Raw genomic sequence first — 23,798 nt, forward strand, 5'->3', positions numbered from 1 at the left:
AGAAATCAATATCCCACCTTACAGAATCTGAACAGCAAAGAATTCAGTGTCTTTTAAAAATGTACTTCAGCGGTTTACCACCCACCTATGTCTTTAAAATGAGCATCCTGCTTCTAATTTGACCTTTGTTACTTTATCTTCCAGTACCTAGACCCATATCTTTCGCTGGCAGATTAAAAACCCGTCTTGCTCTCTTCAGGCAGGTACTCCTAACAGCAATCATGTCACTTTTTAGTTTTGTCTTTAATGACAGACTGCATTTCTTCAAGCTCATTCTACAAGGCGGGTTTTACAGAATCAAACAATTCTTGTATCACTTCTCCTTTTTTAGGTTTTGAAAATCTCTTAAAAAAAATTTCCATACAAGACTTGGATATGATGTATGGTAGTGATCTCACCAGTACAAAAGATCTCCCCTCTGCTCACATCTTCATTTTCCTGCTGATACAACAAAGACAAATTTTTTTTTTTTTTTGCTATAGCAGCATAATGAGAACTTACATGCAGCTAATTATTTCCCCTAACTCCCACCTCATTTTGGGAGACGGCAGCTCCCAGGGCACAGTTTCTCCCACTCTGTGCGCGTGACCTATATTCTTCGTACTCGAAACGTGACCTTGTCCCTGGCTGAATGCAATAATTAGCTTGAATGCAAGCAACTTATCAAGTGATCCAGATCTCTCTGCAGAGCTGGCCTGCCAGTATTATTTTATCAAGCCACCCATCTTCCTGTCACTGCAAACTTTCTCCTCAGTGATTTCTTTTTTCTTCTTGACAGCCACTAAAGGCATAGAATAGCACTCAGCTCAGGGCGGGAGGAGTCCTAATGAGAAACATCCCCACTTGTAAGAGATACCAACATATAAACATATTTTGTTTTGTTAGTTGGTTTTCAATTTATTAATAATTTTAACTAGAAGAAAGTCTTACTGAAGTCTATATAAATCAACCATCTTTATCAATCAGACTTTCGAACTTAGAAGAACAGTATCAAGTTTACTTGGCAAGAGCAGTTCTATATATAACCATGATGAGTAGCATTAGATAGATTACTGCCCTTTAAATTTTATGTATGGAGCTACTTATCAGCTGGTCATTGTTTTTGTCTGAAACGAGCAGGTTAGAGTTTATAAATACCCAGTTATCCTGTTTGTTCCCTTTTCTCACTGGCAAAACTAAAAATTGTTTTTTAAAAAATCGAACAATAGGAATTTTTGTTCCTAAAACTGACCTTGAAAAGTGAACATCAGTGTTTTGGAGACTATGAACTAAAAATTATTAGGAGCTACTGATTTTAAATCTACTTCTTTCAAAAATTCCATTTTCTCTGCAATCTGCTGTTCTATTAAAGTCTCTGCTGAACATGGAAAAAATAACATCAGAGCAGAGTCTACTTAAGGAAATCATCCCTTCTCATGTCACTTTGAGAAAAGCAAAGCCTTGCTCTTTCTGGTTTCTGTGCTTGACAAGAGAAGAACTGCCAAATAGGATTAGGCTACTTGTTAATTCAGTTCAAGTATTTCTGGCAATGCCCAGTGTCTTTTTTAAAAATAAAACCGATCAACAAATGGCAGATAAAAATTTTGGCTGAGCAGTAGTGTCCTGTTCACTCATGTTCTTGGGACAAATCAAAAGAAATTGATGGCACTGATTCAAGAATGACTGTGGGAAGAGACTGGTCATGCCTATGCTGAATCTTCTCAAGGAGGGCGTGTTGCCCCCTCCATCTCCATCACTGCACCTACCGGATGCTCCGTGGGCAGGTAGGAGGCAGTGCAAGCCCAGCCTGCCTGAGCATGTCCTGCGGTATGCAGATCCACCGGGCCAGGTCCTATGAGCTTCAGAAAGCACCACCCACCCCGTCTGGGGTTGCGCTGTCTGGGGTTGCTTATAGAAGGGTGAATCTGATATTAAGGGAGCCTCAGGCAGGACAGATATACCTACAGAAATCAGTATTTGGAAGGCAGCGTTCATTGTAACTCCACTGGAAACACCCTACCTATGCAGTAATACCTCCATGTTACAACTTTCTTCCAACACCCATACTTATCCCATGCCATTTTCACATCTGCCTGAGCTTTCTGTATGTTTTCTTGTCTGTATCCTGCACTTGTATACTTTCTGCAGAGTATTTTACTTTGGACTCGCACCTTCCTAAAGCCCTGAGCACCAGCAATGACCCCTTCTTCTTTAACCTTAACATCCATACTGCCTCTTCTCCCAGAAGACCAGACCAAAGGCTCATTTCGATAGAAGACAGTTACTACGTTCACTTAACTACAGAAGGTCTTCATACAGCCTGGTGTTTTACACTGCAGCTATACTGAGAAAGGCAATATATCCCTGCAATCCTGGGAAATAAGGATACTTATGACAATTTAAATTAACTTTGGTCTCCCTTTTCCTCTGAGATTCAAGTAAGTTTTAGACAAGGGTTCCAGGGGCTCTGTATACCAAGTGCTGAGGCCAGTTTATGTCTCAAGTGAGATCTGTTATCACAGGCATTTCCAAGCAAGGCCTAGAAGCAGGGCTGCTCTGCCATTGAAAAGCTGCAGGTGCTTAAAATTTCTGGAATTTAGAAAAAGCGTAATATACAGCTGGATCAGTAAGAAAATCCTTGCTATCCAACTCTTTGACAGTCAGCGCCTCTGGGGGAAGGCAGGTCGATTTAGAGCAGCTTAGGAGTGGAGAGCAGACAAACAGGTCCACTGTCACGTAACAGAGGCAAAGCCAGAGAGACAGAAATATGTGGTCACTGTATGGAAACCAAACCGCAACAAAAGCAAAGGGATTTCCAAAGCCAAAGCAACAAAGAGATACATGATCGTAACTCCACAAGAGGGACAAATCCTGAGGTCCTGCCTCAGGTGAGCTTCCAGTGGGAGTCTGCCTATATCTAGATGGAGTAAAACCGCCTACAGATCTGGCCCAGTGTAAGATACCAACAAAGATGCTTGAACCGATTTGCCTGGGGAAGGTAACGCTTGCTGATACCTCCATGGTCTCTCCACTCCAGTCATAATTTGACAATGTTTGTGGCTTGATTGCACGTGTTCAGTGAGGCAGCCCTGCACTTCCTACCCCAAGGCTGCAGGACGCGCGAGCGAGTCTCTGAGATGAGCCCTGGCATCCACCTCTTTCACACATCACACGTTCACCATCTGCGTTCTCATCTTCGGCCATGCTGCTGCCCCTCGCCCAGGTTGCTGGGAGGTTTAGAAAGGCAGATGTTTTCAGTCTCTGTGGGGTCTGGTTGCAGGGGCTTTGGAAGTTACAGTACCTTAGGCCAGTGTTGTTTGGGATTCAATATTGCATTAAGTGGTGACACATTGTGGGCAGGTGGGATCTATTATTGCATTATGGAGGCTGCTGCTTCCCTGAACAGGCTATGTTTTGTGTGTGAAGCGGGCCCACACCTGCTGGAGCTGGGACCTGGAAATGCGGAGGACGGAAGGCATGAGTCTGTGGTTTCCTGCCGTGAGGGGCATGTGCCTGCGGTGGGGCATGCGCACGGGACTGCTCTCCGCTGAACGGCTGCGCTGTATGAAAGTGCCACCAACGTGAGGGTAGTGTTCTGTCTCCAGGGTTGAGGAGGAGAAAACGGAGGACGCCAGTCTTCTCAGGGGGCTGTACCTCGGGAGGGAGTGCTGAGAAGGCCTGTCCTCCTCCAACTGAAAAAGACCAAGAAGAGTGGAGGAAAAGGTGTCAGGCAAAGACTTGACTCGCCCCTGGTTTGTGATGCGCATGCTGCAGACATCTTCGCTGGCGGATGAAAAATGCTTTTGCTCTACGTGGGGCTTACTTACTGCTCTGTGTCTATAAATTCCCGGGGATCCTACGGGCACCACGGGAGCCTGCCATTACAGGGGGCCTGCCATGCTCTCCCCAGCCACACGCGGACATGAGCGACACCAGCAGTGTCAGGCTCTGCTATGTCTGTCCCCTCCTCTGGCTCTTCAGGCCACACGCCTCACCTCTCTGATCCTCTGGCATCACTCATCTTGACATGTCATCAGGCTATTCATACATCTTGCATATAGGTAACAGGCAAACTCTGAACACACTTGGAAACCATGTGTATGAGAAAAGGTGAAATACCTGGTGCTAAAATGATTATATGTATTTAAAAGTGAGAGGTTCTCAGGGGCTCTTTCAATGAGTCTCATTAAAACTCACTCCAGGGATTTGCAAAGGGAACTTTGGGGGCTGTTAGTAGACCTTCCTTTTCTCACACTTAGACTGCTGGCCTCCTGATACACTTTTATATTGAGTACCTGCAGGGGGAGCGTTAATGCTTCCAGTTTTGGTAAGCGGAGGACAGGCAGCAGCTGGAAAGGCTGGCAGAGTATAATTCCTCTTTCAGTGAGAAATTCAAAACACAGAGCCACGGGAGGACATGAGGAGAAGATGCACTCTTAGGTCCCTTCTCTGCTTCTGTGATCCTGGGATGGCCAGGAGAGGGAGGAAAGTATACTCACAGAGGACAGCTTGTGCCAGGATGAGATCGCAGTCCCTACCTTCCCTTTATGCACTGAATGGAAGAGAGAGGCATTACGGGAATGACTTCAGATTCTTCACCCTGAAAATGCTAGGCCCTTCCTCCCCTTTCTACCTCTGCTATGAAACTAGTGCTTTCACAGGGATCAGCAACCTTAATTTCCAAAAGCAGGCCATTTTTCCTGGAGTTATATTTTTCCTTTCAAATCCGTTCCCTTCCTTGCGCTGCATTTCTTTTCAGGAAGCCTCTGCAGGTTTCAAAATGTAATTGGGAAATATAAAAAGGCAATATTGTATTTTCTCAAGCCAGCACTGCTCTCCTTACCTTACTAGAGATGTTGCCCTTGCAAATGATATGAGAAAAAGAGCTGAACTTCATCCAGTCTCATCTCTTTCCTGTCACCTTCAATATCTTTGCAGTGCTTTGAGGCAGGTATCTTCATAAGCATCTGAGAACTACTCAGTTTGTGGTGGGCATTAAATGTGAAAAGCAATTATTCACAGTCCTAAATGTACTGCATGTCACTGCATAGATCAGACTCTCAGATAATAATAATGTAATGCTGTCATACAGAGTATTTGAGAGAGACAAAGAAATTCTAGACAGCAGCTCTAATCTCTCATAAAGACAACCATCTCTTCTTTGTGTAGATGGTGTAGAAATTCAGACCTGGATGTACTGTTTGTAGGCTGCACAACTAAGTATACTGGAATTCTCATCATTACTTTTTGCTCCATGTTTGGGCTCAGCATATTGTATGATTTCCAATGTATATATCATCCCAACATGGTAAAGACTTCTCAGATCAAAAAAGATCACTCCAACTACCCAGCTGGACCTCCTTTACAGCACAGGACCAAGGACCTTGCCCAGGCCATGAAGGGGCAAATTGCAACACCCCACCAGCAAGCACACTTAGGTATTGCTGCCTCCTGGCTGAAGCTGAGGTTACAGACACGCCACTTTTCTTCAGTGATGCTCTAATGCTTAAATTACACAGTCAATGCTGGAGGTGCTGCCCCCTTTTATCCCTTTGCCCTTGGCAGCAATCAGGCTGAACCACCTTCCATCAGGCTTATTCTGCTCTGTTTGGACAGGAGCAGTATGACACCTCTCATGTGAAGTCCCTGAAAAATGTGATGTTGATAGAGCTCAATATATTTTAAAGATGTAAAACGTAATTAGGAATTTCTACTGAGATTAAGGTTTTGATTGTTATGACATGTCTGTATATATATAATGAACATATGCGAGCATTACTTCTCTTATAGTATCACCCATTTGCTGATCCTTTATTCCTAACACATGGATGGACAGGGACCCTGAATCTAAAGAGCGTAAGGGACAGAGGCCAACTCTACATACATCCTTCTCCATCAGCTGACATGCTCTTCTCATGTAGAGGGAAGCTGGAGGAGCTAAATGTCAAATGATTGCATCATCTGCAACAGGCACCAAGCGCAGCTCAATGGGAATTACACTGAGTGAGGGGCAATGAGAGCCTGCCCCTCTTCTGCAAATGCCCATTTCTCACCACTGGGAAATGGTGAAATGGTCCCTCAGGTCCCCTCAGAGCAGCCCACAGACGATGCTGTAGAAGGGAGAGGAAACCAAGACACATAGCACCTTTTCATATCTCATTTTTCCTGCCACCTTCTTCCCCACATCTTCTGCCCAGGGTTATAAACCTGAGAGCCTGCTGTTTTTTGCTTCTACCCATTGCTTGATTATTTCAGCCCAGCTTTTCTTCTTTCTGCCTCAGAGCCAGTGAAGTTGCAGTTTCTGTCCTCTCCTCCTGCTGTCTATACGCACTCTGGGAGTGACAAGGATTTCCCTCATCACTGCTCCAGGGTCTGGGGCCACAGAGGCCACCAGACCCAAAATATAACCCGGAGAAAGCCCTGCTTAGCTTTCAGTCCTCAGTGCAAATCAAACAGTTCCTCCAGGTAACAGACACGGGGCAACCCAGGGCTCTACACCACATGAACCAGAAAGGCAGTACAGATCACCCAAAACGCTAGAGCCCTGTCCTTGTGACGAGGCAGCCCTCTCCTGTGTCTCTGTGTCCCTTTCCAAGGAATAGTCATCACCAACTCAAATCAGTGGAGGAAGAGAACAGCCTACTGGAGTCGCTGAAGTGGTTGTCCCCTGACCAGCTGTGCTGCTTCCAAGGGTATCATCAGGCAATGTCACAACTATGGCAGCCCTCAGATGCGGCAATGATGAAGTTCAGGAGCATGGGGGCACCTGTGGGCTCAGCACCGGAACAGAGAATATTTTCTTGGCTCAGTGAGGGTCTCAGCACAGTTTTTTTACAGAAGAAAACCAGTGATTATAGGTAAAGTTGGACTCCCAGGTGAAGCTGGCCCAGGCAGCCTGTGCGATGTGCTTCTGACTGCCTCCTGTCTTACCCACGGTATTACCAACACAGGTCCTCACGCTGAGCATCCTTGCGTGATCTCTCAGCAAAGATGCCAATGGTGGGGTATGGCTGAGAAGGGCTTATAAGCTCCACAGCTGCTGCCCTCTCAGGGTCAAGACATAGACAACTTTAAATAAGTCCATTTGCGGCATTCTCTTGGCAGTGGAAGGCTAGCTGTGGGAGAAAAGAGGCTTAATATAGCACCAAGGAAGATTTTTTTAAGAGTGATTCTAACTACACAGGTAAGTTGGTGAGGAAATACACCAGTGCTTCTTCACACTGGGACCTTTTCTAAAAGTTGAACTCTTGGCTCTAGGGGATAGGACTGTAAGACACAGTGTGAGCAAAATGCTCTCTGAACTCTACAGAATATATCCAAGAATAGGTAAGGAAGAGTTAATATGATCTCCCGCTATTGCTTCACTTTTCTTGTGTTTTTTAGATGCGATATCATTTGAATAGGCATGTTTTAGGCAGGCAAGTCTCAAAACGTTTTGTACAATGCCGATTGCACTAGCAGCAAGGGAGATTCAGAGTCTAGAAATACCTATGAGCACAGACCTACAGTCAGAAGTAATTGCTAGAACTCATAAATGTATGAACATTTGTATTTCTTTCCAACGCAGAAGGCAGCAGTAGGTTGCCATCTCTGTCAAGGGTCAGTGAATTTACTCAGCATATTTAAGAACTTGACAGATTTTTTAAATTGTATTGCTAGGTGTGGATATAAATGATTTCTAAGTAAGAGCAATCCTATGTTGGGATTAGTATGTAAACACGAGTGTGGTTCAATTTTTTTTCCCCACTCATTTTTCGGTATTTGTATAGCTTTATCTGCACATTAGTGCATAAAAATAAGCAGAGATTTATTAGTACATTCCTGAAATGCATACGTTAAAGTAAACCCTAAGAGCTCTGTTAAACAGCTTGCTGGGTGCTCAGTGCTGCACTGAGCGGTGCACAGACAGAACGGCTTCAACAGGACATAGTTTCATAACGGACCTGTTCCCCCTTTATACCAGGGCTTCCCATGAGGTCTACACTCCACTGCAGCTGTCTTCTTGTCAGCGGAAACTGGAAGATATCTAATATGTGAGAATATTTGGGTCAGAAATTCCCCCAGGCTATTCAGGGTCTCCTCTGTACTTGACGTTCCCCACAGCAGCATCTGTTCATACTGTGCTCCCTCTTACACCCACACAGTTTCATGAGGACACCATCATCCCTCATGCTTGCACTACAGTGTCTTTCTTCCAAAAGATTCATACATTTGAACAAACATCTGAGCTCTAAATGAGGATAACTCAGGGAAGTACAGGCTGGTCAGCCTGGAAAGGGCATGGAGCAAATCTTCCTGGAAGCCATTTCTAAACATAGGAAGGAGAAGAAAGTGACCATTTCCAAACATATGAAGGAGAAGAAGGTGACTGAGAGCAGTCAGCATGGATATATGATGGGGAAATCATGTCTGATGAACCTGATATAGCTTTCTGTGATAAGATGACTGGGTGGGAGGTTCTTTACCTCTACTTTAGTAAGGTTTTTGACACTGTCTATCATAGCATCCTCATAGACAAAATGATGAAATATGGGCTAGATAAGTAGACAGTAAGTTGGACCGAAAACTGGCTGAGCTGCTGGGCTCAAAGCATTGTGCTTAGGGAAACAAAGTCCAGCTGGAGGCCAGTCACTAGTGGTGTAGCCAGGGGTTGATACTTGGGCCACTACTGTTTAACAACTTCATTAATGACCTGGATGATGGGACAGAGCATACCCTCAGCAGGTTCGCAGATGATACAAAGCTGGGAGGAGTGGCTGACACACCAGAGGGTTGTGCTGATATTGACAGGTGCCTGGATAGTCTGGTGAAATGGGCAAAAAGGAATTTCATGAAGTTCAACAAAGGGAAGTGCAAAGTAAGTCCTGCACCTGGGGAGGAACAGTACATGCTGGGGGCCAACTGTCTGGAGAGCAGTTTGACAGAGAAGTACCTGGAGTTCCTGGTGGACACTAAGCTGAACACAAGCCAGCAAGGTGCCTTTGGGGCAAAAAGGGCCAACAGCATCCTGGACTGCATTAGGAGGAGTGTTGCCAGCAGGCTGAGGGAGGTGATCTTTCCCCTCTCCTCAGCACTGGTGAGGCCACATCTGGAGTGCCGTGGTCCAGTTCTGGGCTGCCCAGTACAAGAGAGACATGGACATACTGGAGATAGTCCAGCAAAGGGTCACAAAGATGATGAAGGGACCGGAGCACCTCTCATTTGAGGAAAGGCTGAGAGAGCTGGGACTGTTTAGTCTGGAGAAGAGAAGGCTCAGGGGGGGTCTTATCAGCATTTATAAATACCTGATGGGAAAAAGAAGATGGATCCAGACTCTTCTTAGTGGTGCCCAGTGAAAGGATAAGAAGAAACGGGCAGAAGTTGAAATACAGGAAATTCCATTTAAACATATGAAAAAGTTTTTTTACCATAAGGGTGATTGAACACTGCAACGGGTTGCCCGGAGAGGCTGTGGAATCTCCATCCTCAGAGATATTCTGATTGGACACCATCCTGAGCAACCTGCTGTAGTTGATCCATCTTGGAGCAGAGGGTGGGACTAGATGATCTCCAGAGGTCCCTTCCAACCTCAACCATGCCGTGATTCTACAATAATCTAGAGGTCACTGTCTTTTTCCCAGTAACAAGTAATGGCTTATATACTGGAGCCAGAGAACGAAGGAACAGAAGAAAGCATTAGAGCAGGGATTACCCACTTGCTCTCAGTTAGTACCCTACCGACACCAGTGGATGATCACCGGTTTTCGGGAGACCAGAATGATGTCCCAAATTGGTACAACAAGGCCTATGACATAGTCATGGCAGTTCTGCATTCAGTGACATTTTAACCTATCTTAAAGGCTCAGTTCATATTCAAAGATAAGGAAGATTTACTCACACACACACACACAATCTAATCACAGTTTCAGTCAAACCCAGAGGAAGCCCAAGCCTGAGCTACAGGAAACATCTGTCATTGCTAGTGAGGCCTTCAGTATTTTCATTAGTCCTTGGTCAACTTCTTATCGTCCCAACCAACTGTCCCTCCGTCTCTGCTGTACCTAAGGAGAACAGGCTTCTGCTTTCCTTTAGGCACCAAGTCATTTTTCCTTTGAGAGTTAACAGTTGATTTTGTGACAGCAAATGGAAAAATATGAATGTCACTGCAAAGCCGTGTATATAGAGGCAACTGAAGGATCCAGACATGAAAGGAAGCAGAACTAAATCCCAGCCAGCCAAAGAAGTCCAGTGTTGGTCTGTATGTACAAAGCTAGTCCCAGGAGTAACTAGAGGGTATTTCAGAACATAGGAGCAAAAAATACACAGTCTGCTGGAGAACCAAGGCTGTCTAATATATTAGCAGTGATCACCCACAATCCCATTAATTTACCTTTTTTGACTGCTTTTGAAGTATCACTGTGCAGTGATAAGCAGCCTTCATACTGCACCATACCCAACTCCTCCAGTCATTTCACATAGCAGTATTACGTGCTATGGCCAAGAAGGCACCTCCAGCCTTCTTTAGCTACACTAAATATGTCAGTGAAGTGTCCCTGCTGATTCTTACAGCTGGTTCATACCAGCTGGCTCTTGCCACGTTCATCGCATCTTGAATATCTTGCACATCTTGCACTGACAAGCCTAATAATAGTAAGTACAGACAGAGCAAATTCAGACATAGACCATTCTAACTCTGTTGATCTTGCCTATGCAATCTCTAGATATCTGGGGCACTCAACATATTGGCTTTATACAGCAAACACCTCCACCTAGGAGCCTTGCAACTGGACGCAGTCTCCATGAGAAGCATGTACTGCTACTATTCCACGCTCACCAGCTTAGTCCCACTAATGCTTGCTGTCAGTATTTCTATCTCTCCTGTAAATGCTGCAGCCTCATACAACCTCAGCAAGGAACACCCTGCCTGGCAGGCAAGGATTTGGTTTGATTCTTTTTATATAGTTTCTTGTATCATTCATGTTTTGCTGCCAAAACTAACAGTCCTTTTTTTCTTGTACCTCTCCGGGATCCAGAGAAGAGAAGAATCTGGGCAAGGCCTGAATGGAGGGATGTTCTTTTAACATGCCGCAGTCCAGCAAACGCTCCCTTAGAGAATAAGCTCAAGAGGGAATGGGAGATGGAGTTACCATCTTCCAGAGGGGAACAAGCAGACTGCACGAATGCCTGCCATGGGAGGGTATCACTGTGTACATGACCCAAGACTCGCCTGACCCCATGTGCATGAGAGATCTTCATTAACACACAAATACAAAAAGCCCTCAGGAGAACCAATTTTATTGTCTCTTGCAGTGAACGCTCTGGGACAGCCTTCTGAGTGTCTGAGAAATGAAGATTAGATATGACAGAAGAACTCTGAGCCTAACAGTATATCATGTTTCTCCAGGTAATGTAATAAATTAGCTCCCACTAAAAACTGAGCTTCTTTATGTCTTCAGAGGACCACAAAAAAAGCAAAACCAAAAGAAAAAAGCCCTCTACAACTATCTGGAAAAAACACAGTAAGTAAAGAACACTTCTGTGAGTAAATACCTGGTAACAACAATGCCAGTCACTGAAGTAAGGGTGATGGGATGCATGTGCTGGTTACTCTGAGCTTTTTATGAGGTATTTAGAAGAAAGTTTAATTTCAGGGAGTTATTTTATGATTTGCATTGCTGCAGGCCTGCCCAGTGCTGATGTGTGATTAGATTAGAGGGCATTCTCTTGTCATACACTGCTGTTGCTGCTGAGAAACTATGTGGAGAAGATTTGCTGGCAACACCTCCATATAACTAAGCAGTTATTACCAAAACACCATGGGAGAGCAATAAGAGAAGTGATTAAAGATACCCACAACCACAACTGTGCTCTCCTCTTGTTCCTGTGACAAAACCGCTGAAAGATCTTGATAACAGTGTGCCCTTGGTAGGGGACAACGTTACTAGCTATAGGGAGCACTTCTAAGGTGTTCACAACATTTGCAAGCACTGTCAGAAAGAGTTTCACAACAGCATCCACGCTTGGAATCACAGACTTCTCCAGCACAGCTGAGGTCTCCTAAGATGGTGCTATGCTAGGCAACAAGATACAGACCCAGGGATCTTACCTGTCTCTGAGGACCAGTAGGTTCAGATTCTCGTCTCCTTTGTCGGATAGCTGGTGCTGAATGTAGGGGGGAGTGGGCTGGACTTCCTGTCTGCTGTTCGTGTTTACTGTCAGATACTGTTTGAGAAGGTCCTTCATGTCTGTGGGAACTGTCCTCCTCAGTCACAGGCTGCATACCCCGACTTCGCCCATCATGCGTCTTCGGCCTGACTGCAGCATCTGCACCCAAGCGCCTTCTCTCCTCACCCTCTTCAATAGGTCTTAGTTCCTCAGGCTCCTCGTCCGTCGTTCCAGAGGTGCTTGGCTCAGCACCTGGGTGAAAGTCCTTCAGCTCTGTCTCCTTATCAATGATAACCCACTCCTTGCTATCAAAGTCCTCCTCCTCTGCGAGTGGCACTGAGCGGAAAGCATTGCTGAGGGCTTCATGTTCCACTGAAGCAGACACATCCATCCTACCACTTGCCTGCCGGTCAGCCTGGCCAGTATCAATGGACAGCATCTGGGCTGGCTGGGAGGAGCATACAAGCCGTGATGGAGAGCCAGGTAAATCCATTCGAGATCTAAAGACAGAACATGAAGCCATTAAAAATACACCATGTTTGTGGTTAAAGTTAGGAATCATAACAGTTGAGAGAAGACCTGTATAGTCCTCACTCATTTCTTGGTACGTGTCAGAAAGACAGGCTTAAGCAAAAACGTATCTTTAGAACCTACAACAGCATAAAGATGTTCTCTCTAAAGTGCTTCAGTATGACAGCCAATTCAGCATCTCTCTTCCTTGTAGATGACAGGATGATAACTAGTTTCCCCCAACACCACCAATATACTCTTTCCCCTTTGGTAAGTTGTACTTGTTTGTGGGAAGAAAACCCCAAAACACCCCTAAATCTACTGTCTGACTTAACAGTGTCTCTCCTGGGCTCTTATAACCTCTTCAGCTGCACTGTGCTATCTCTATGGTGGCCACTGAGGCCTCTAAGGCAGCCACATGAGTTCTTCGAAGACAGCAAGAATCTTTGATCCCATTGTGCATAGATGCCCCCCAAATAATTTGGAGGAGCAGGAAGGAAATATGGCAAGTATCTTTTTACAAAGGGTAGTACAATGTTCAGTGGCTCACAGTCTAAATAGCAGCAGCTTCTGCAGCCATGCAGAAATACCTTTCAAAGAGGCCCTGGAAGCTCCCTGTGCCCCAAATGGCCCTGGCAGCGTCTCAGCTGGAAAAGCCAGTGGCACTTCTGTCTTTCTGCTCCACAGTGTTATGATCCATGCTTCTCATTTGGCCTGCACCTGCTGCTTGCTTTGCTTCTCTGTCTATCACAGAGGCTGGCAGCTTGCTGCACAAAGCCAGAGTGTCTGCTGCCCAGAAAAGACAGCTGCAGTGTGTTTTACAAAAGGATTTCAACAAGGACCATACAGGAGCCTTGCAGACTCTTCTGGGAAAAGCCTTTCATGTATGAGAAAGCATGAGGGGAAACAGAGAAGTGACTGACCATTGGGTGAGGGCTGCTAAGCAAAACCGGGTATCTTTAACTACAGTGGCAGGTCGGAGATGAGATGGAAAGAATTACAAGCAAAAATGAAAAATTTTTGATGAAGAAAGGGGAATTAGAGAAGGAGGTGAACCAAAGGTTGAGGCAGAGAAAGTTGTGAGCAAAACCAAGGATCTCAGCAAAAGCCATCTGATGGATCTGAAAGAAGCAAGGCTGTATTTGTTAAAGTCTTCAAAATATATTATTGTGAATAGGGAACACTAAGTATGCAAAGTAAGAATGAAAAATGTCCTATACTGTGTGTGTGAAGAACAACTGGATTTTAAAGAGCTGTTGCTAAAAAATAAAAGAAACTCTGGATTTAGCCAATGTCTTCATCCATTCCCCAGCAGCAGAGACACTCCTGGAGTGGAAGAATTTACTCCGGAAAGCCAGAAGAATTTCCCAGTGCTGGGAGTCAGGTCTGTGTTGTAAAAAGACAAAAATAGAATAAAGAGAAGACTGCGTGGCAGAGTGGGATTGTATTTGCACCATGCTTGGTGCAGGCTACTTGGAAGATGAAAAAAGATCTTGATTTTAAAAACAGGAGCTGAGGGAAGAAGGCAAGAGAAAGGGAGGCACTTTGGATAATACACATTTTCTATATTAAGTTAGCATGATGCTGAGTAGACAAGGAAGAGTAGGAGAAATAAAAGAAGGATTTAAAAGCAGTCAGTGAATATACAGGACTAGTGTTGCTGACTGTTATAAATGACTTTTTTCCCTTCCTATTTTGAAGAGCCTTTCTTCTAAGCAAGAAAAAGAAGAGATAGTGAGACCCAAGATTTCTTATTCAAACCCTAAAGTATTAAAAGCAACACAAACAATCTTTCCTGAATTACAGAGAAGCATTGCAGCTTCCCTCAGCCACCCAGAATAAAACAGTACCTAACAAACGGGGGTAGTGCTAGGGGCTTATCCTCTCTCTAGTTCTTTTTGATCCTCCTTCATTTCCAGCTGCCGTCTCCTTGTGACTGTTCCTCTTAGCTGAAGTCTGTCAGATTTTATCTGAGAAGAAGGCCTGTCTCTCCCCTACCTCTTTTAGAGGGGAAATTTCACCAGTACGTCCTGCAACCACAGTCCATGCCCTGACTTTCAATGGGAAGAGGAAGACAGAGTAACAAAGGATGTGAAGGGGGTAACCAGCACCAAGGGCTTATGTCTTGTAACATGTGTTCTCCAGCACAGAATACTTTAAAAAGCTTCTTTTAATTATTTTTATTATTCTTGGGTTTTTGTTTATTTCTTTGCTGTAGATCTGAGACAATGTATTCCTATTACCCTCAAAATCAGGGCGTAATGTGTACTTTTCGCATGCAAACAAATGCAATGCTATATGCTGAGAAATGAATACTATTATTACTATTAATGAAAAATAATGAAATAATGAAACCCACCAGATCAGGATCTGCCAACTAGCTCCCAGAATACACGCACCCCTGTATGTATCCTAACAAGATCCGTTCTTCCCTCCCATCTCAGGCCAGCCAAAAGCTTTGTCACTGTTTACATTATCTCTGATCTGATGCTTTGCCTTCCCTCTGACAAATGTCCCTGCTTCCACCTGTGGAGTTCTTCCCATCCAGGGACAGGATGAGAATCATTCCCACTAACTCTCCTTATTAACATACATGAGTGTCTCGTCAGAAAGATCATAAAGCCCATGAACACCTCCACCCAGAAATGAACTTCCAGTGCCTGCTGATATAATGATTAAGCTGGTCTCAACAGTCAATCCTCAAGACACTGCTAAAAGCAGTAGGAGGCTACAGAGGGTTAGCAAACCTTCTTTCATGTAGATCTGCTTTGCCATCAGCAGTGGAGAGGCGTTCTGACTCAGGGCTGTTCACACGGCGGTATCTTAGGGAGCGCACTTGTGCGGTAGGGGACTCCGGAGGCACTCGGACAGGGGAACTGGGGCAGACACCATTTCTCTGCTCCTCTTCCACCATGCACTGAGTCTGTAAGGGGTAAACACAGAGAACCTCAAAATCTGACCAAAGACATTGATTTCCCATCCTTCACTGTTCTGTGCTTTCTTCCAGGACAGAGTTTCAGCTGCATTTTCACAATCTACACAAGCAATGTTTGAAGGAATGCAAGGGCCCATATGCCCTGGCAATTATCTAGTATTAAAACAAGGTATGGATTTTAAATAAATTAAAATATTTAAACATCTTTACACGGTGGCCTTTGCATTTCAATTACCCTGAATAGTTGATCCAAAGGAGTTATCACAGGCTAACCTACTGCAAACACAAACCCTAACTGCTTATCCAAGATGTCTAAGAGCCCTTGTTTTTCAATATTCGTCTATGCAGGGTCCATGCATTATATTGCAACGCACATACTTTTCCTTCTGATGAACTTGATGTGACCAAGCCATCTCCTAATTCCCAGCATGGTTTGGGGTTTTTTTTGCTTGTTTTTGTTTTGTTTTGTTTTTTAAATCTTGGTCCTCTAAACAAAGCCCTCCAGGACAGATACTCAACCACAACATCTGTAAGAGCTTTCCACAGACCCAAGGTCATGCAGAGACCCAAACATGCTCGTGGACACTTGTGAGCATTGAGTGTTCATACTCTCCCAGTACATACTTTCTGTTTTCCTATGGCCTTAGTGAATTTGATTTTTTTTTTTTTTAATTTAGCAGCAGACAAAGGAGCAAACACAGCTGCCTTCTGCCTTCCACTGTGCTGCTTCCCCTTGGAAGAGAAGACCTGCTGAGGCAAAAGCATAGAGGCAGAATGGTCTGAGGGCTACAGCAGCAGTCTAGGATTCGCGTTCAACCCTGTTGCATTGCCAGCCTCACAACATCAGCTGCTACACACTGCCTCTGTGTGGGGCTGTGCATTGAGGGGCCAGTGCAAGTTCCTACTCTGGGGAGTGCTTACCCTTCTCTGCAGCATGCTCTACATTCACTTGTCCTCTATTAATGCCAGAGGCTCTGAATGTAAGCAGGCTTCTTAGTAAAATGCTGCTGATCAAGCCAGTTGCCTTTGTGCGTGTACTGTATATATGGCAAGTCAGTCAGTGTCTATAAAAGTGATCTAAACCATCCAGGCTGGGTTTGGAATGCATAACTAAGGAGCCTTTGCAGCTAGGGAGAGTGGAGGAGAACTTTCAGGCATTACAGGAAAAGCAGAATAGATGATAATGATTTAATCTGTAATCCATTCAGGCCAGGAGAAGGTTAGTGACAAAGGAAGGTCAAATGTGTTTGTGAAAGGAGCAAAGTGCTGATGTAACTGTAGGGTAACAGGCAACTTGGTAAGATCCAAGAGCAGAGAACTGGGGGAGGGTGTGGGAGAAAAGGAAGAGGCTTCTGAAAAAACACAGAATGAGAACTTTGATCCAGTGGAGGAAGGAGAACCAGAAGGAAGATTAGAAAGGTCAGTGACAGTAAGCAAGGAAACTGTCCTTAGCACAGAAATGGGAGAAGTGGGACAGAAGGACATCTGAACTGTGTGAACAGAGAAATAAGGATGACCTTAGAAAGGTATTGGGGAGAAAAAATACGGCAAGACCTACTCATCACCTAAATACAAAGCGCAAGACAGAGAGCCAGAGTTACTTCTAGTGCTACAGGACTGGAAGATGAAGGATGGTGAAGCTGTGAGTAGCAGAAGGGCGTTTTACACACCGGCTGCCCTTGCAGTTCTGAAAGACACAAGGGATGCCTGAGATTACAAGCAGAGGTGAAGCTGTGCCCTTACATATCAAATCTTCTCCATGTGGTGACTGTGACTTAAATAAAAACCGATTCTCTCTCAGAGAACAGTTAGACTAAAGATAATAAGCCTAGCAGAGTGAAAGGACAGCCAAGAGTCAGACTAAAGATAACAACCCTCACAGAGAGAAAGGACAGACTTCTTTAGCTTTGGAGAGCATGATGCCCTGGGCTCTATTTCATAGACCGCCGTGTAGCTACAGAGCTTGTCAGAACTGAAGTGCGCGTTGCCACGCTGACTAACTCCCTAAGCTCCTTTGCCAGTAAACTGACAAGAAATAGCATGTCCCTTGGCAGGAGAGTCACCTGGTCATGCTGTGGATCTTGTAGAAACCTCTCCTGCCTCTAGCTGCCGTTATGACAGGATTTGTGAATGACAGCACTGGGTACCTAAGACATGATGTACAACTAGCATGCAGAAAGGACATTTAGGACTCCCTTGTGCACATCTCAGTCTGACTGAAGAGCATCAAGGCACCTGTGGGTCAAAGGAACAGAAAAAACACATAGGAGTTACCAGGATTTTTCTGTAATACTTTTTTTTTTGTATGTTGTGGAAACAGAACTGTCCCGCTCTACCAGGGTTTTCTTATTTCACGTGCCTTCAAATGAGAACTTCTGGGAATGCACACAGTTTACCACTGAGAGATGAAGAAGCGATCTGAACTTGGTTTATAATTCTCAGTATTGGGGAGTGCCGCTGGTAATGTTCCATACAGATAACACAGTGACCCAAATTATTTGCACTGGAGAATTATAAGCAAGTTAGATGAGATTATTTCTTGTCCATGAATAATGTTTTCTAATAAAACTAAGTATAGTGGAGATATCTACAGGGCTGAAAGAAGGACTAACTTTGTGCCAGTAGAGACTGAAGTGAATTCTGCTCAGACCCAGAAGACTGGCAGATTTAACATGCTAGTCCACAAATGTCCATTAAAGACAGGTGTGTGAAGTGAATCTGATATGCCCTGATAATATTTTAAGTCTGTTTGATGAAGGTTTCTCTGCTAACAGATTCTGTATGTATCTGATGTCATGCCATGTGACATTCTGATTTTTAAATAAGAATTGAGTTCAACGCAACAAATACTAATTTACTTACAATATGTAAGTTAATCTAATAAATAAACTGGTAGATTCTCATATTTAACAATGACTATGGAATCATTATTCAATGGGGATGCCTCCAAGAAATTAGGTAACATTTACAAGAAAGGACTGATAAACAGCTTATGGATTATAAGGAAAACCAACTGAAGTATACACTTTATGGAAGCTAAAAAGTCTAATAGGATCTTGGAATGCAGAAATATGAGAATAGTAAAGTGATAGCTTCTCTCAGTCTTCACAGCGGTGAAACCATCATTAGATGCTCTTTACAGATTGTGCTACCCTTAGAAAGGAAAGTTAAAAAATTGGAAGAGAAAAATTAGTGATGATTCAAGATGTAGAAAAATATGGCTTATGAAGATGTCTCTGATGAAATTTATTTACCCAAAAGGTTAGGATACAATAAAACTTTGGTTTATAATTTCCAAACCTGGGACATTTCTGATATTGTATCAGCTATGCAAGGACTAGAATTTCATTGCTTGAAGTATCAAGATCCTAGATAATGATATAATGATTGTAGGAAAGATTCACTCTAGCATTATTGGCCCCCAAAATGTCATTTGCATAAAGATCCAAATTAATCCCAATAGCTTTTACTCTGTGAAAAAATTGTTTGTAATTTCCCATTTCCACAGGGAAACTCCACAGTGCTTTTTGGGCTGCACTATGTAGGATGCTACATCAGTGGATCGCAGCGGCTTCTAGCAGCCTATGAATCCATTGCCCTAAATCCAACAGCCACAGGAGGTAAATAAATGTTCTTTACTTTGCTGATGCTGATCCTGAGTTTGTTGCGATTCACATCTGTCTCTTCCCAAACTTCAGCCTCATTGAAAGCCGTGTTTGGAGCCTGACCAAGACCTTCCGCTGGCCGGCCTGACAGGATGGGAGGAGCATTCTCTTGATCACTCAGATGTTCACCCTGTAGGACATCCTCAGTATTCTCACGAAGCAAGTCCCCAGGTACTGGAGTGACATTAACCACCCTATAGAAGAGACAAGAAGAAAGGTAAAATTATTAGTACTTAAAGAAGAAGGCCCATCACACTGCCCCACAGAAATTCCTTAGCAGCTTTTAGGGTGTTACCAGGTTGAAAAAACAGGCAGTCCAGCATTATCCCAGATATGACAACCTGAAACAGAACAGGAGGATTCCACCTAACATATAGTCACAAAGACAGTGGGATGGATCAGTGAAAACATTTTGGGACCCTTGATATGCTGGCTGCAAACTTCTTCAGAAGTGCCCATTACACAATGTTTAGCTTAGAAGAAACTTCCCCTCTTTGCATGAGCAAATGAGGCTTAATAGGCCTTATAACTTTTATCTTCTATAATATTAAGCTTTTATCTTCTATAATATTACTAAGAATTATTGTTATCCCTTAACGTCAGCCCCCTCAAAAGCACTGAGACAGACCCGTGAACTAAGCCTTATCAACTTTTCTTTGGACTCATTTCCATCTCTGAGCACCAAGCTCTGTGTACCTTTGCACCAGCACATGAAATACCCTGTAAAGGTCAAGGAGCTGTGTTCGAGTCATGACCAATACATGCTCTCTGCTGTGTTCAGCTCACTATCAATCACAAACCCACCCCACAGCAAGGTAACAACTGCCTTGCAGTAGGTGCTCTCACAGAAGCTCCAGCCACGTGTGCCAGATAATATGCAAAATATACAAGCATATGGGCTCCATCAATCCTGGCCAAAGGTCTCCAGACATCCCTTAATGTGACTGCAACCCACACACTCATCCCCAGTAGAAAATGTGTTTTCAGGACAGCAAGGGTCTGAAACTGGGTTCCATCACCTTAGACATATCTTAATATAAAGTCAAATCAAGTGGTGGCTGCCACGCAGCTCGAACTTCCCAGGATCATAATGGCCTTGAAATCTTTCAAAAATGAACTTGTTACTGAGCTTGTTATTGAGGATGTCCATAGTCTGACTGGCACAACTGCAATACTCACCCAAACATGGCTGCCGTTTGCCTGGTGTTTTGCTGCGGTGGAGTAGAGGTGCTAGTGGACAACAAGATATCTGTACCAGCCTTCTCCCAGTCAAAGGCTTCATTTTCAGTGATGCCTCTTTCTTTCATGCTGTTCTCGAAAACGGACATGATTAGCTGGAATAAATTTACAAAAACAATTTATGTTGAGTAGCTGAGGGTGGCTCTCACAAAAAATCTGAAGTATGAGCATGAGGACCAAGTGCAGCTTATTATCTCCATCTTGCCTATGAAAGGTACCAAGAAATGAAAGCAAATGTCATAAAATCAGATCAGTTGTTTCTCAGGCTGATTTTGGCTTGGTAACTGAAATTTCTTTAAATCTACAAAAGAAGTTCATGCAACATTTCGACACTGATTTGATGAAATCTTGCAGTTGGCTTGTTACTCTAACTCTAAAGCCTTAACTTCAGCTCAGCTTTCCTGTAGATTAGACATATGCAGAATAATACATTTGATACGTAGAGTTCAAGGGCTGCCAGAAGACGTAAACACAACAGGAGAACACAGTCCTAGGATGCAGACTCATTGCAGTGTCTGGCTCAAATACAGCTTGGTCAGGAGCCATATGATATGCTTATGCACAATGTGGCCTGCCACATTTGGCTGCAGAAGAAAATAGAACTGTAAAACGGATGATACAATTTTCTTTATAAGATGGCAGGTACAAATGCTCACGCTGACACGGTTTATGCTTGTTGCTTTCTAAGAACAGATATTCTTTAGGAAAGAATGAAATTACTTGCAAAAGTGCTTCATGAATCAGTGCGTTACCCGGGGAAACCTGATGTTCTGCTGTCGAAGGGCAACTGGATGCTATAGGCCAACACAGCTGCATGTGAGGTCCTGCGTTTCTAATAAAATTATTCAGCTAAACAATGCAGAACTGAGAGGATTCAGCCTAAAGTCTATACAGAGGAAGAATATGGTGACAAATACATTTGGCTTATGGCACAGAATTAGCACTAAGTTATGAATAAAAATTACCATGAACAAACCCCCTATTTGTTTGCATTTATATTCCAGTTCTATTTATCAGCATGATCAGAAGGCCAGGACAGCCTGCCATTTCCTACTACCTTCCACCAAACTGTAGTAAAATGCCTATTTGCAGCTTTTAGTTGAGCCATCTTTTTCCTTTTTTTTGTGACCTAGAATCAGGTGCTCCACTCCTGCAGTGGAACTATGTTTGCTTAAAAGAATTCCCAGAGTTGACTGTTGGTCAGACCAAGAAACATGTAAGACCTCTCCATGACATGGCAGTGGTAGCAGCTTCTTTGATTTGAAAGGAATTTTACTGTTATGAAAGTTTAATATGATAGGATTGTGTTTCTGCTTGTTAGCCTCGTGTCGTGATTCCCCCTTTCACCTCTGATGGAAACAGGAGTTGTGCTGCTGCTGTTGGCAGGGGATTTCTTGCACAAAACTGAATGTGAGTAACTAAAGGGTCACCGTCTTGCTTTTAGTAAATGCATTTCTGGTATTTAGTAACCTTAGACGGATCTCTTCTCATGAATTTGCCTAATTACTTATTGAATACATAAGCTTTTGGACTACACCTATCTTATGGCAAAGAATGCACCAATTACGTGAACTATCTTCTTTGCTCATTCAAACCTGCTACCTGCTAATTTCATTTGGCAGCTCCTCATTTTCATATCAGAAGAAGCTGAAAACAATCATTCTCCATTCACTTCTTGCCATTCTGCCTTTGATTTTAAAGATGTCATGTACATGTCAGTCCTCTCCTTTTTTCAGTGTACCGTCCTAGTCTAATTAGTCTTTCTGTATCTGGAAGTGAATCTGTCTCTAGCCTCCTTGTTCCCCTTCCCTACAACTTCTCTGATTTCAAGATACTCTTTTTGAGATGCAGGAATGGAACTACACACAGTATTTAAGAGTATGCTTCACACAGATTTACATGGTAGTATAAGGGTATTTTCTGTTTACCCTCTAATTCTACTCTAATTATTCTTAGGATTATATTTGCTTTCTGACTGCTACTTTGGCAAGAATTACTGTCAAATGTCTTTTAGAAATTAATATCCCCACATCCTCAAAGACTCCTTCCAAGAACTCCACACATTTGTAGACAGATGCCCTTATAAAAGCCATACTGACTTCTGCGCATTAGATCATCCTTACCCATCTGTCCACTAATCCCAGTCTTTATCACAGTTTTTGATTCTTTGTGACGTACATGTCAGTGTCAGGGACTGGTATCTTCTGAAGCCATTTAAAAATTGGTACTGCTTCTGCCACCTTCCATTCCTTTGATACTGAAGCAGTCTGAGGTAAGAAACCGCATGCTAAAATTAGAAGTTCAGCTGTCTTATTCTTAGCATTCCTTCACGCTGTCAAGGACCCACTCGGTCAAAACAACTTTTGTTACTTTCTGGTATAACTTTTTCTGCAATGCTTGCATTTGACTTTGCAGGCCATTCGGGATTTTACAGACCTCTACTGTATTCCCTGTAGGGTCTCTTTTGCAGGCTGAAGAATAGTAGTATCCTCAGCTGCCATTATTCTCAAGCTATTCCATGGCCTAGTTGAACCTTCTCAGCTTTCTCTGAACCCTTTATATGTCTGATGAAGTATACATGAAGTTTTACAAGGGGGAAAGTGGAGTGGGAAACCGCACAGAACAGTCCCAACAACAACCACTGCTCCCAGAAGTCATGCAAAGAGTTACTGGATCCTGTCTAGGGATCCTCTGCCTGCAGACACAATATTATTAGGGACCAGAAGAGTTTCCACAGTCACTGCAAGCCTCCCATACTGAGTTTCCTTCTGCTGGCCCCAAGAACAGCTAACTTGGCAGAGCCAGGAGGAAGATGACAAGAGATCCCTCAGTTACACAGGATGTCAGATAAGGAGCACAGCAAGGCAGGAGGTGCTACAGATGCAGAGGGTTGGAATTCAAAAGATCTTTAAGTTGCAAGGGAACTCAGGCAATCACCTAGTCCACCCCCAACTCAAAGCAGGGCTTACCTTCAAGTCAGATCCAGTTTCAAAGTCAGATCAACTTGCTCAATGCCCCGTCAAGTTATGTTCTGACTATCTCCAAGGATGAAGATCCCACTACTGTTTGACATTGTTCTGGAAATAACTTCTTCCCGTGCAGATAACTGCAATTTCCTTTGTTCCGGATTGTGTCAATTGCATCTCATCTGCGCACCTCAGAAGAGTCTAGTTCAGTCTTCCCTAAGGGTAGCAGAAGGCAAAACCAGGATCTGCTTTGATTCTTCCCTTCTTAAGGTCAAAGAAACCCACTTCTCTCAGCCTCTCCCCTTATGGCACATGCTCTAGCTCCCAGTCATCTTGGTGGCCTTCCGCTGGGCTCACTCC

The 23,798-nt window shown here is 43.8% G+C and overlaps 1 protein-coding gene across 13 annotated transcripts in view; it reads right to left on the minus strand.

Moving 5' to 3' along the window:
• Positions 1-23,798, minus strand: part of TTBK1 (tau tubulin kinase 1) — a 119,921-nt gene that overhangs the window by 25,429 nt on the left and 70,694 nt on the right. For 12 of the 13 annotated variants that reach the window (XM_087774940.1, XM_087774941.1, XM_087774936.1 and 9 more), the window contains 4 exons: positions 20,413-20,567; positions 19,208-19,427; positions 15,381-15,556; positions 12,065-12,623 (listed from right to left, as the gene is read on the minus strand). In XM_087774940.1, coding sequence (XP_087631066.1) covers positions 12,065-12,623; positions 15,381-15,556; positions 19,208-19,427; positions 20,413-20,567 — 1,110 coding nt within the window. Of the gene's footprint in view, positions 1-3,416; positions 3,672-12,064; positions 12,624-15,380; positions 15,557-19,207; positions 19,428-20,412; positions 20,568-23,798 lie in introns of all 13 variants that reach the window. The other variant, XM_087774945.1, reaches the window with a different exon arrangement.

The sequence above is a fragment of the Nipponia nippon genome, unplaced genomic scaffold, assembly GCF_047370975.1.
Source record: "Nipponia nippon isolate SJK-2023a ecotype South Korea unplaced genomic scaffold, ASM4737097v1 scaffold_4, whole genome shotgun sequence".
NCBI classification, from domain to species: Eukaryota; Metazoa; Chordata; class Aves; order Pelecaniformes; family Threskiornithidae; genus Nipponia; species Nipponia nippon.